The sequence below is a fragment of the Eretmochelys imbricata genome, chromosome 1 (assembly GCF_965152235.1).
Source record: "Eretmochelys imbricata isolate rEreImb1 chromosome 1, rEreImb1.hap1, whole genome shotgun sequence".
Taxonomy (NCBI): domain Eukaryota; kingdom Metazoa; phylum Chordata; order Testudines; family Cheloniidae; genus Eretmochelys; species Eretmochelys imbricata.
This window is the reverse complement of record NC_135572.1, coordinates 251,422,469-251,436,564: the sequence shown is the minus strand read 5'-3', so window position 1 is coordinate 251,436,564 and position 14,096 is coordinate 251,422,469. Positions and strand designations below refer to the sequence as shown.

At 44.9% G+C, this 14,096-nt stretch overlaps 1 protein-coding gene across 3 annotated transcripts in view; it reads left to right on the top strand.

Moving 5' to 3' along the window:
- Positions 1-10,726, top strand: part of TMTC1 (transmembrane O-mannosyltransferase targeting cadherins 1) — a 172,703-nt gene extending 161,977 nt beyond the window's left edge. For 2 of the 3 annotated variants that reach the window (XM_077827630.1, XM_077827617.1), the window contains 6 exons: positions 1,517-1,652; positions 4,150-4,294; positions 4,930-5,067; positions 5,674-5,796; positions 6,812-6,889; positions 7,885-10,726. In XM_077827630.1, the coding sequence (XP_077683756.1) occupies positions 1,517-1,652; positions 4,150-4,294; positions 4,930-5,067; positions 5,674-5,796; positions 6,812-6,889; positions 7,885-8,025 (761 nt within the window). In that variant the 3' untranslated portion in view covers positions 8,026-10,726. The remainder of the gene's footprint in view (positions 1-1,516; positions 1,653-4,149; positions 4,295-4,929; positions 5,068-5,673; positions 5,797-6,811; positions 6,890-7,884) is intronic. The other variant, XM_077827624.1, reaches the window with a different exon arrangement.
- The last annotated feature ends 3,370 nt before the right edge of the window (positions 10,727-14,096 follow it).

Below are 14,096 nucleotides of genomic sequence, written 5' to 3'. Positions count from 1 at the left end.
TTGTATAGATAGGTATTCCCTGCCTTTTTGTGACTAAGTTTAGGTTCTAGCCCTGTTGCACATGTGTACTGTTTTTTTCTGGCTAAAAATATAGTTTAATATATTGCTGTTTGCTGTGAAATGATTTGTCATAAAACATATGAAGGGACAGATCTTCAGCAGCTGCAAATAGACCGTTCACGCTACGGTGATTTACACCAGCTGAGAAACTGGCCCAAGATATGCAACATCGCTGAGTTAACATCTACTGAAGTTTTCATATTTGCATTGCTGGGATGTTGGTGATTGCAACTATGCCTATGCTTATTTTGTAGTTAATATGCAATGTGTATGTGCGTAAAGTATGGTGAGATCCTTCAGTATGAGAGGCTGTACGTAAAATTATTCTAAAGACAAATTCACTCCCAGGACTAGCAATCTGGTACCTTTCTTCAGCACAGAATGAACTTCAGCATTTTTTTAAAACGTGAGGTGCAGAAGAATGATTATAGTTTTTCAAGTGACTTGCACAATATTTTATTTTGTATTTGTGTCTGATCTGGTGGATTTCAGAATCACATTTGTTATTTTGTGTGTAGATAGGTAAAATGCAGTGACACAGTGCCACCCAATGGTTCCTCTGAAGCATAGACATCTTGATTATATTCTACAAAACAAGCATTTTCTACCAATACATTCTAAACCCTGAAAATAACTACACCAGCGTGGGGATTAGTGATCTGTTGGAGTCTGCCCCAGGTGCCTTTTGAGTCCTGAGTGCAAAGTCTGTGTGTGCCCTCAGCCACCCAAAAGGGAATCAGTAGCCTGCCATTGTTGCAAACTGCGGAGTAGGTTATTATTATTTGTGTATGGCTGCTGGATTTGAATCTTTTTTTCCAAATATTAAAAATGCATGGTTGTCCCGTTTAGCCTTCACAACAGTAATTCTGAGTGGAAAGAAGTAATAACACTGTAGGGGTAGGATTGAAATACCCTTTCTCTAAGTTTTGACTATATTTATTGTCAAATTAGTTTTTAGTTACTATTTTTCTTATTCCAGATTACCTGGATTTGAGAGACGACTTCTCTCTGTTCCCATTCTGTGAGCCTAACTGTCCTTTCAACTACTGCTTGTAACCCAGTAGCCACTTGCTGCTCCCACTTTCTATCAGAAAAAAATTATTTCCCTCAGTAGCCACAATCATTTTAAAACTGGAGCTGTTTGTCCTGTCTACATTTTTTTTCAGCCTCTGTCCTTTACAGCTGGGTAAATTTGTGCCTAAAGTTAGGCTCCTAAATCTCATTTTCCCCTTACTCTTTTATTTGAATGGCAATTTTCCTTTGTGCGTCATTTCAAGAAGAGATGAGACCGGATTTCTCTCTCATGATGGTTCCCACCTTCCAAGTACACTGAACACTGATGAAAGGAGTATTTTGCAACTGATGATGATGATTCTAAAGAATCAGAAGCCTGATTTAGTGCTGAAACGTTTGAGACTTCCTTAAGGCACCAGCCTAACAGTCTTTTGCTTTGCAGGGGCTCCTGAGAGAGCAGTGTCCCACTACCAGCAGGCCATCTGGCTCAGCCCAAACCATTATGTGGCCATGGTGAATCTGGGCAGGCTCTACCGCTCTCTGGGGCAGAACAAAGAGGCTGAAGCTTGGTACAAACGGTAGGTAATAGAAATAGGATGAAACTTAATAGTGCAAAGTGGTTGTGCACTTAGGGACTAACAACAAGAATTTTCCCTCTAAGCTGGGGATGTATCAGTTGGAAGCAACAGAGGAGGAGAAAGCCTAGGTGTACTGCGTGATCACAGGATTACTATGAGCTGCCAATGTGATGTGGCCATGAAAAAAAGGTTAGTGCAGTCCTAGGATGCATCAGGCGAGGTATTTCCAGTAGAGACAGGGAAGTGTTATTGACATAATACAAGGCACTGGGGAGACCTCCTCTGGATTACTGTGTGCAATTCTGGTCTCCCATGTTTACAAAAGATGAGTTCAAACTGGAGCAGGTGCAGAGAAGGGCTACTAGGATGATCTGAGGAATGGAGAACCCACCTTATGAGAGGAGACCTAAGGAGCTTGGCTTGTTTAGCCTAACCAAACAAAGGCTGAGGGGAGACCTGACTGCTCTCTATAAGTAAACATCAAAGGGGAAACATTAGGAAGGGAGAGGAGTTCTTTAAATTAAGGGCCATTGTTGGCATAGGATATAGATTGGTCATCAATAAGTTTAGGCTTAAAATTAGATGCAGGTTTTTAACCATCAGGGGAGTGAAATTCTAGAGCAACTTTCCAAGGGAAGCAGTGGGGGCAAAAAACCTAATTTGTTTTAAGACTGAGCTTGATAAGTTATTGGAGGGGATGGTATGATGAGGTTGCCTAAAATGGCATATGACTTACCCATGACAGCTATTAGCAAATGTCTCCAATGGGAGATGGAACACTAGAGTGGGAGGGCTGAGTTACTACAGATAATTCTTTCCCTGGTATCTGGTGGTGGGTCTCACCCACATGCTTAGGTTCTAACTGATCACCATAATTAGGGTCAGGAAGGAATTTTCCCCAGGTCAGACTGGCAGAGACCCTGCAGGGGTTTCACCTTCATCTGCAGCATGGGGCATGGGTCACTTTCTGGTTTGAACTAGAGTAAATGGTGGATTCTCTGTATCTTGAAGTCTTTAAATCAAGATTTGAGGTTGTCAGTAACTAAGCCAAAGGTTAGTACCTAGTACAGGAGTGGCTGAGTGAGGTTCTGTGGCCTGTGATGTGCAGGAGGTTAGACTAGATGAATACAATGGCCCCTTCTGGCCTTAAAATCTATGGGTACATCTACACTGTGATAAAAGACCTGGAGCATGGCTGCAGCTGGCCCAAGTCAAGTGACTTGGGCTGCAGAGCTATAAAATTGCAGTGTAGATGTTTGAGATCAGGCTGGAGCCTGGGCTCTGAGATCCCATGAAGGGGGAGGGTCTCAGATCCTGGGCTCCAGCCCAAACCCTAACATCTACACTGCTACTGGTAGTCCCGCAGCCCAAAGCCCGCATGCCCGAGCCATCTGACCCCAGGCTCTGAGACTTGGTGCCAGGGGTATTTTATCACAGTGTAAATGTACCCTTTGAGTCCGTGATTCAGGACGGGAGGCTGACTCCTCACTTGTCCCCACCCACATCCAGTCTTTGTTACAAGACCTTACGAAGATTTGTTAGCATTTTAATCTTCCAGTGCAATGTTTCTTACTCGCTCCGTCCGTCTGAGTGACACATGTTCACCATTGTTGCTGAGTCTGGCTGGTTTTTGAGGGTGCGCAGAGCACTGTGATTCAGTTGACGATCAGCCGGCCTGGACTGTTCAGTAAGTGCCTTGCTATGGTCCTCTTGAGCCCAGCCCCAGGACATCCTCTGCCACTTTCAGCTGCAGGGGTGTTCTGTTCATGAGCTCAGTGGTTTCTGGTTTGTTATCAGTAAACTGTAAATGCTGGTCACATGACACTAAAAGCATTCCAGGGAGGGACTGTCACGTCTGTATTCGAGTATGTAACTGCCAGGCAATCCTGAGCCAAGGCCTACACCTCCAAGAACCCACGCCTTCTTCAGGGCGTCTTCTGTTCTGCAATACAGCACTGCACTGTGTGCTGAACAAACAGCTTCTTTGGGATTTTCCTCCCAATGGGTAAGAGGGGATGGACTTTCCTTTGCCTCCTTGTTGGAACACCTCCCTTTTCTTACCTGCATTGCCACCCTCATCCCACAGCCAGTGGTTCTGGAACAATTTTTACAGTGTGGGTGCTGAAGGCGGAAACCATGTATTTGGGTTGATAAACACTACTTCAAGCCAGGGGCTCTGGCAGCACCCTTAGTTCCAGCACCACAGCTGCAGATTTCCATTCCCTTCGAACCTGTCCCTTCTGCTCCTTAGCAGGCCAGCTGGATTGCTGGTGGGGGCACTCCCTTCTCCCATCAGGGACTATGAATGCTGCCTCTACAGCTCTTCCCTTCTGGGCTGGCTTGGAGCAAAAGGTCAGAATGGGACCAACCCTTAGGCTCTGATCTGGCAGTGCAGAGCACTAACCTTTCCAAGGCAAATCCCACAGCAAATCCCACTCTTGTCTTACGCTCCAATCCCAGCATCACCTGAAGCCATTTCGTTCTTCCCAACATGTAGAGCGTTGAAAGTATCGCGGAAGGCAGAAATTCTGTCGCCACTGGGAGCTCTCTATTACAACACAGGGCGGTATGAAGAAGCTTTACAGGTTTACAGGGAAGCCGCAGCACTGCAGCCTTCAAACAAGGAGATTCGACTGGCACTGGTGAGTGTGTGATGAGAAAGTTGGTGACAGGGTTATGTTAGCATTTAGAAATATTATCCAAGGCGTGGGGGTTTGAGGGGGTTCAGCCTCAGCCTGGCACTCTTTCCACATGGATGATAATTACTGTGAGCTTTCCCTAGAGCAGGCAACTGAGCAAGTCTTGGTTTTAATTTTGTCCTGAGGCAGGAAGGGGTCTTCCTCATCTGTGTCGAAGCCCAGAAAATTGCCCTCCCACTCTTTTGTCTTCTCACACCTTTAGGTCCCATATTGTAGCCACCACCCTTCTAGCTGAGGAGGACCAGAAGTGACTTGCTCCAGAGCCAGCCAGGCCTGCTTCTTGTTGACTTCAGGGCATATTATTGAGCAAAGCCCGGTCATTCCTTCTGTCCTCCAGGTGGTGCCGAACCATTGCCATTAACACTTCCACCTTCTGCCTTGCCAGAAAGCAGGATGCCAGGACTAGATGCTGGGTCCCGTGCTTAGCAGTGCATGGTAGCTGGACCCACTGTATTGACTCTGATCTTACCAGCCAAGCAGGCTAGCCTAAGTTTTCACAGCTCTTTTGACATCAGCGTGTGACGAAAGAGGAGTGTCATAAAAAGGGATGAAAACTCTTGTTTATTATTGATCTCTAGGCACAGGTTTTAGCAATGATGGGACAAACAAAGGAAGCTGAAAAAATGACTAACCATATTGTGACAGAAGAGGCCAAGTGTCTAGAATGCTACCGCCTTTTATCAGCCATCTACAGCAAGCAGGAGCATTACAGCAAGGTACAGTGAACTCCGTGTGCTGCTGTCCCATACACCCAATCAAAGGGCTTGGGATGAATTTTCATCTCTGTACAGCCAAAGGCTAGATCATATCCTGAGATGTGCATAGCAAGGGCATGTAGCCACATCAGTGACTGATACACTTTGTGCAGGTAAAGCTGGATTGCTTTATCTGATGCTTCCATTCACCTAGGTCAGTGTTTCTCAAACATTTTGATACAAGGGGCCAGCTTGCTGCCTTCCTGAACTGTGTCAGGAAACTCTCAGGGACCAGCGCCAATCCACGGACTGGTTGTTGAGAAACACTGGTCTAGAAATAGGATTGAAGGCCAAGAGCTTGAGTTTTTTTTCAGAGGTGTTGAGTACTCAGCTTCTACTGACTCCAGCTGACGGGGACTGGTCAGCACCTTGGAAAATCAGGCTGTGAGCTACTAGAGTTTCAATTTCTGAATGTGGTAACAGTCCTCAAGGTAAACAGAAATCTGGGGCGCAGGGTGATGATGCTGTGTACTGCTCAGTGGCTCATGTGCTCCAATACCATAGTGATGGGCACAGGAGAAGAACCTGGATAGAATAGAATATTGTGTCCTCTCTCTCTTTCTGCAGGCCCTTGAAGCTATAGATAAAGCTCTGCAGCTAAAACCAAAGGATCCAAAAGTCCTATCGGAGCTCTTTTTTACTAAAGGAAATCAGCTAAGAGAACAAAACCTTCTTGACAAGGCTTTTGAGGTATAGCAAGCAACCACTCTAAAGCACACGGCTGTGTTTATAGTTCAAGAACTGAGCTCACTAGCTGAAATTAACATTCAGCAGAGAGCATGCATGCTGCTTATTCACTTATATAGCTCATCTGGTCACCATATAGGACAGCTGGGATTATGGAAGGGTAGTATCAATTCCATAGTTAAAGTTACAACAGTGTTCTCTCCGCCTCCTTTCCTTTTTGAAATACTCCTACACAAAAAAAGTCTCCCTCCAATTTGGTAGATTACTTGTGAAGCCAAGGGATAGCTCTCTAGCTATTAGAGATCATAAATTTAAGTCCTGAATCATAAGGTTTAACACCCTGTCCAAATTCTCTGTTATAATTAATTAGAACTCTGAGTATACTTGTAATCCATATAAATGTCCAGATGCTCTTTGAATCCTCCTCAGTTATGATGTCCCAAAAATAGAAGTGATCATCAGAGTCCAGAGTTTTTTTTAATGATTTCCCTCCACCTTTGTAGAAGCAAAATAAGGGGGTAGGGGGGAAGCTACCTACGGTCCTTATTAAATCTGCACACAGGTATCTGTGTTGTAAGAAAGGCTGTAGCCATTCATATGTTAAAACCTTGCCAATGTTCTCTCCCTCCCTGCACACATACATGCTGATGTGGAGTTATGGAGATGCTTTTCTTATAAGGTAAATACCATGTGCAGAAGGTAGCTGTAAAGTGCAGAGCATCCCTGCAGGTCAGGATCAGCAGACGATAATGCACTATCCTGGAAGTTGCCTTGATTCCCTGCAGGACTCTGCAGACAAAGCAAATTCCCCCAGATAGGCCCTTTGGGGAAATGGTCGCTTCATTTGTCTCCACTTAAGACTCTGAAACAACGCACATTTTGTATGTAAGAAAAATCAAGAAAGAAGACAATCATATTTTAAAGAGATTGGTGGGGGGGGGGAGTTATTTCACCCCTAATGTGGCTTTTAGTCAGGGACACAAGCATCTTAACCTGAAGACATTTCATATTTATTTAGAGCTATAAAGTGGCTGTGGAGCTGAACCCAGATCAAGCTCAGGCATGGATGAACATGGGAGGGATTGAACATATCAAGGTAGGAAAGTCCCTTGCTTTTCTGCTGGCTGTCAAGCAAAGGGACTATTTCTGTTCTTCAGAATACATTGCTGGACTTGCCTTCAGGCAGCTAAGAAGTGCATGTTCAGTGTGTCTTTTTTTGTCCCCCCGCTGAGTTGGATCCAAAGAGGATGCGAGTCTGTTACAGCACCAGCTAGAGATACTGGCTCTAACTCAAGTTGTAGAGATTTGTGCCTTTAGCTCTGGAAAGCCCTAGTTCAGTCCCTGGTGTGTTGGTCAAAATGGCTGTCATCACACAGGTATCCAGTGGATCTTGGTATGACATGGTGGGGGAGGGCACCTGGATCGAGCACTAAATCAGAGGGGAAAATAGCAGCAATATGGAACCCTGAAGGGCTGTCTCCCTTCAGAGAAAGGTTGATCATTCAAGAAGTGAGTAGGAAAACATCGGAGGTGGAAAGGCTGGGAGCATAGTCCGTCTTTTGAAAGGGGTGCTCCTTCATTAGCAAAGCTGTGCTTAGCCCATAATCTACAATGTGTGTTTTTAAACTGTTGGATAAGTATTTCCAGTCTATGCAGTTGAGAATCAGCCCTTTAAATTCCACCTTACCTAATCCACTTGATGATGGTGTCTAATGCATAATACTGACACCAGTTGATGGAAATATCGTGACAAGACATGTGATTTCATACTTGTATGATTACTGTAGCATAATTATTCTGAATGTCCTAAAGATATTAGTTTAACTCATATTTTACATATCTTCTACTTGGACATTATAGCATTGTTTAAATCTGCTTCTTGCCATGTCCCTATTGACCTAATTTAGGCACAGAGAGAGTCCTTCTGAAATACAGTTGATCAATTTAATAGTGAGTGGAGTGTTGCTGTTTCAAAACATGTCATACACACTTTATAAATTGCTTTCTCCATCCATTATGGATCTTGCTGGTCTCAGGCAATGATGTTTCAATGTCAGAGAATATGAATGACACTTTTTCCCCCCTTTATAGGGAGATTACGTCAATGCACGTAACTATTACGAGAAAGCTTTACAACTGGTTCCAAATAGTAAGCTGCTGAAGGAGAATCTGGCTAAACTGGATCGCTTAGAGAAACGATTGCAGGAAGTCCAGGAGAAAGATCAGACGTAGCTAGTGGAAGGACCGTTGTGCCCCTTGCAGAAGAAAGAGAAGTGGAAGCCCATTGGCAGAAGTGACACAGAAGGAGCTGTGATGTGACTCAGAATTAAGGAGGGCAAATTTGGGGTGCACATTTGTGTATCACCAAAGTTGCTAGAGACCCATCATTTCTATAGGGTATGCTGAAAAATGAGTGAAAACCCTCTTTTAATCAAGATTTATGTTTGGGTTGGATGCATATCACTGCCATTAGTGCTGTAAGTGGGAGATGCATCTTTGATGTCCTGGTCTCTCACTTCCCAAGCTGGGTGGGCTGTAGAGGCAAAGTTCTCATCCACTGTGGCAAGGGATGGAGCAGTGCCTCTTGTTAGTCAACACTCACCCATCTAGCCCGCTTAAGGAGTACTATTAATGGTCTCTAAAGAATGCCCCATAAGGTCCTCCTCAGCCAGGACGATGGTGACAATGATCAGCAGAGAGCATCAAAGGTCGTTACAGGGTCAAAGCTGAGAGAAATGGTGGCCATTTTTAGGTCTCCAACAATGACTTGAAAATGACCCCAAGGAAATGGAGAAAGATGTCTGGACATGGCTGTCTCTGAAAGTGGTGATTCTATGACTAGGGCTGCTAGTCCTTTGAGGAAAAACCTCAGTTGAATGGTTTACTCTGAAGATAATCATTTTTGTAACTGTTCAGATTCATGATATCACAAAATTGTCAGAAATCATATGACTTTTTTTCACCCAATCAGAATTATAATTTCTATGAAAAATTGGAACTGTCCGATGGAAATATGGAATTCTTTAATGGCTCCACCTCCCTCCGTCCCCCACCCCCCCCAAATCTATATTTTTAAATACTGAATGGAAAGGCAAGTTTGCTTCAGAATATGGACATTTATTTTTGATTGTTATTTATTTTTAACTTATAATAAAATGTTTAATATATTTTACTGTGTTTATAAGAGTTGGACAACATCCCTCACAACTGGCAATGTGGCTTGTGATTGTTGCTTTTATTGTATAAAGTTAGAAAATACGGCACCACAAGGTTGTGTTTGAATAATTCTCCCTGCTGATATTTCTAAAGCAATTGGATATAGGACCAAATTTTCATTCATTCATTACCATTGATTTGTAGGGTTGTACCAGTTCAGCTGAGATGAGTGTTTGATCTGTTGTCAATAGAGGTAGCTGAGAAGGTTAGCTGGGGCAGTGTAGTGATGTGAGCTCATCTCACAAGTTTATTGTTTTCATCTTAGCCCCCATCAGGAAACCATCATACAGTTTGTTTCAGCCTGATTGCCATAACTTTGCTGAAGAGAAGCGCAGGTCATGGAATTAATAGCGGATGGTTCAGGTGGGGACTAAAGTGCATTGATACAGCTCTTTCAGGGAAGGGGAAGCTGTCCTGGCCCCCCAGGATAGTAAAAATCTGGGGGGAAATTTCTCTCTCTCATCCCTCCCTTGCACCCGTGCATCCTTTATATAAAATACTCATTTGTCACTGAAGTTAAATAGGTGTTAACAAAATCAGACAAAACAGAGTTTTTCGAAGTGTGATTTTAAATCTCTTCCCCTTTCCATTGCTCAGTTTTCTGTCTCTTGACTCTTGTGATGTCATCATTTCACTAGTTCTGTTATCGTAGGCTTTGTCTGGACTAGCATTTGTCCTCCTGTAGTAATTGACTGTAAATGCTAATCTAGACACCAACATTTGCACAGTATCAGGACATGGGGGCTCAGCCTTGGGCAAACCACAAAACTGTGCGCTCCAGAACAAACATTTGTGGAGCGCCTCAGTTATCAACATAATTAGCATTTATGATCAACTAGCTCCAATTATAACAAGGCCACCAGCTCTAGTCTAGACAAAGCATGAGCCCCAGGCTAGACAGGACCTGGATTTTTAATATAAAAGGAGGCAACATAAATGTATCTTCCCTCCCCAAAACAAACATATAAACAAAAAAAACCCACATGCAACCCCAAATCGTCATGCCTTCTTTACACATTAGAAGAAAATCAAACAAAGGTACAGTCTCAGTTATTGCCCCTTTACAGATTACCTTTAAAAATGAAATGATCCTTTATATTCCTAATTTCTCCAAATCAGGGTAACTGCCGACTTGATGGGGCTGAAAGACTGGATCTGGGTGTGAAAATTTGTCCCTTTCCACCATTGCATGTACATACAGAACAGAGAGCTGGGAGCACAACAGAATAGGTTAGGGTAAGAGAAAGCTGATTGGGGAAAGAGGCCCTCAAAAAAACCTTGTCTTGAAAATAGCCACAGGGTGGGTTTAGTAGTCAAGATTTTTGAGGTCGTTTAAGTGAGATACAGTTCCACTAAAAAAATAATGTAACATCCAAATTTTACACTTATAACTTTTTTTTTTTTTACACATACGTGGGGCTCAAAGTATGGCTCTGATGCTGATATTATTCTCTTGGGATTAATTGTGGATAATTTCCACCACCCATTTCCCTTTTGGGGAAGCAATGATTCAAAAGCTATTCAGGGACTGGGGTAGAATTTACGGTACAAATTTAGGCCATTTGATCAAGAGGTTCCCAATATATATCCTTCCCCTGCATTATGAGCTTCTTTCAATTTTCATAGTACTCTAAAATCCACATGCATAATGAGATTATCGAAGATATTGGTACGCCACAACAGGGGCAGTGGTGCAAGTTTAGAGTAATTTGGTTCAGGCGTTCCTCAGATACTGTTCTCTCCCCCTGCCCACCCCTCCCCCCCCCCCCCCGTAAGAAGAAGCTTTTAATATTCCAGTTGCTCTAAAACCGATGTTCATAGTGAGATTACCTTGAACAATGGTATTCCACAACTGAAACTGAGGTGGAGGGGAACTTCCATTGAGGTGACTGGGTCATTTCACACCACCCAGAGCTATTGTGTTAGACTGTTAATCTCTTTGGAGCATCCTAATTCATCTGAGTATACCCCACTGAGCTGAATGGGCCATTCCACACATCAACAGTATGCCTGTACTGCAGAGGGCTTTGCAGAGCCCCTTCCTTTACACTAGCTCCCTGAAGTCGATACAAAGTCTGGGGCTCCCTGCTATTCCTCTTGCTGCCTCCAGCTGGTAGACAGCCCATCAGTTACCATCCTCCTTTCTTCCCATGGCCCTTCCAGCCCTACTGTGGGCATGGTGGGACCAGGAGGAGGGCAGAGCTGGTAGCTAAAGTGGCAGATTATTCCCCTCCCGCGGGTGGCCTCCAATCATACCCCCTCACTAACACCTCTTCCTCAAGACAAAGGGAAATTAACTGCCCAAAAACGTGGTTAATGCAGGCCTTGTTTATACTACAGCGCCTTTGCCAGTATAGCTATGCCAGCTAGACTGACCCCTGCTTAGTACCCTCTTCCATTCAAGAAGTGCGTTTCAGATTCTTACTGGCACTGCCAGTCCGACGTGCCTTCTCTGGCTTGTCAGATTGGGTTTACACCTGCTGGTGAACCACAGCACCACTCATTAGACTGCTTCCCAGGCTGATGAACCACCTGTGGTTCATTAATTTTATACCAGTGTAACTCCGCTGTTTTCATTGGGGTCGCTCCTGATTTACACTGCTACAAGTGAGGAGAGAATCAAGTGAGGCACTGACTCCAAGCATCCATGGAAAAAAATAGTTGGGATGATCAGCATCCACCAACCACAGCCATTCAGCTGGGCTGCCATTCAGCTGTTCGTCAGCTGGCATGAGACCTTGAGGGAAGGGGCAGAGCAGGGACAGAAAGAGGTGGAGGGAGGGTGGGGCCTCGGGGGAGGAGGCAGTGTGGGGCAGGGCCTCGGGGCAGAGTGAGGGTGGACCACCCACTGGGAAAAATGTCAGCGCCTATGTGGTATGGCATGCAAGGCTGCGCCACCGGCCCCTGCAGGCGTGGTTAGCTTCAGTGTACTCACTGAAAAGATGCCACTTGGACTCAGTACTTACAGTTCCACCCGGGTGCTCGACTGGTCGAAGGACCCCGGTTGGCAATGGCAGGTGTTCCCTTTGTTGCTCCCCCAGCCATCAGTGTCCCTAGTGTTGGATGCTTCAGACCTAGGCTGGGGAGCCCACCTTGATCCCCTCAGGACACTGGGCCTGTGGTCACAGGAAGAGCTCTCCCTGCATATGAATGTCAGGAAGCTCAGAGTGGTCTGCTTAACTTACCAAGTGTTTCTTCCCCAGATCACAGGCAAGGTGGTTCAAGTACTGACAGACAACACCACGGCCATGTTCTACATCAACAAGCAGGGAGGAGCAGGCTCCTCTGCCCTATGTCAGGCCATGTCTACACTACCGGCTAAATCGGCACCGCTGCAATCAATGCAGCGGTGTCAATTTAGCAGGTCTGGTGAAGACATACTAAGTTGATGGCAGAGTGTTCTCCTGTCGACATCTGTACTCCACCTCCCCAAGAGGTGGAAGCTATGTCAACGGGATAGCATCTCCCATCAACATAGCGCAGTGTAGACACCACTGTAAGTCAACCTAAGTTACGTCAACTTCAGTTCTGTAACTTATGTAACTGAACTAGCGTAACTTAATTCGACTTACAATGTTAGTGTAGACCAGCCCTCAGAAGGTCTATCTCGCAGTTCCATACCAAACAAGCCTCAGTCTTCTTCCCGAAGCCACTCAAGAATTCAGAAGAATGATGGCTTCACTCATTGGATGTTAGGCATGCCCTCGCCTTCTACTTCGAGAGGACTAAACCGTTTCATAGATCCACACAACTGTGTGGTAATAGCAGAGAGGATGAAAGGCCTACCGGTTTCAGCCCAGAGAATCTCATGCTCCTGTGGCATGCTATGAGCAGGCGAATGTTCCACTGCTTGCCATTTTGACAGCTCATTCCATGAGACCTCAGACCCCATTTCAGGCCCAGGTTCCGATCCAAGACATCTGCAGGGTTGCAACCTGGTCGTCAGTGCATACCTTTTCATCCCACTCTACCAACAACGAGGAGTCTGGTGGCACCTTAAAGACTAAAAGATTTATTTGGACATAAGCTTTCATGGGTAAAAAACCCACTTCTTCCATGCATCTGAAGAAGTGGATTTTTTACCCACGAAAGCCTATGCCCAAATAAATCTGTTAGTCTTTAAGGTGCCACCAGACTCCTTGCTGTTTTTATGGACACAGACTAACACAGCTATCCCTCTGATACTTGATCCCACTATACCATCACCTAACAGGCTCAAGATGACATCAAGTTCGGGAGAGCAATGTTACAGAATGCGTGTCCATGAACTCTGAGCCCACCTCCTTAGGTACTGCTTGTGAGTCACCTAACGTGGAATGGACATGAGGAAGCACTCGAAGAAGAAAAAACAGCTACTGACCTTCTGTAACTGGTGTTCTTAGAGATGTGTTGCTCACGTCCATTCCACAAACCACCCTCCTACCCCAGCACCAAATGGTGCTGGAGTGCACTGAGGGAAAAATCGCTGGCAACGGTGCATGGGGTGCACGCACACAGCTAACATGGAATGGACATGAGTAACACATCGCAAAGAACAACAGTTACGGAAGGTCAGTAAGAATTTTTTCCCCAGCTCAGTCGGACTGTGGAGATGTCCAGGGGCATGCCTCTAACAGCTGGATGGGGACTGATGGAGACTTCGCGTTCCTGTGCTTCTCCCTCCTGATCATCTTCACTTTATAAAGTGAACAGTTCAAACCAGGGCCAAGTAAACTGCAAGTGTGTGTCTGGGTTGGCATTTGGGGACCTGTTCACACCTGGCAAAATTATATTATTACCCTTCTATCTCCTCTACTTGCATTATTGCTCCTACTTATCTTTTAGGGACAGATCAGCAGCAGTTCTCTTGTCACTCATCCTTGGATGATTCTGCTCCCCAGCCTGGTCATGGCTGTTGGGTCATTTAGCAGGTGACTTCTAGGTTTCCCCCGAGACATCTTCCACTCGGTTCTCCAATAATTCAGTCTGACTCCAGTCTCGTCATTCAGGTTTCTTTATTTGGCAGCAAAGCAATGCTGAGATGATCAGACTCAAGCATATGGTGTAGGTATAGGACATAGCACACATCCAATAAGTTACACAGTAAG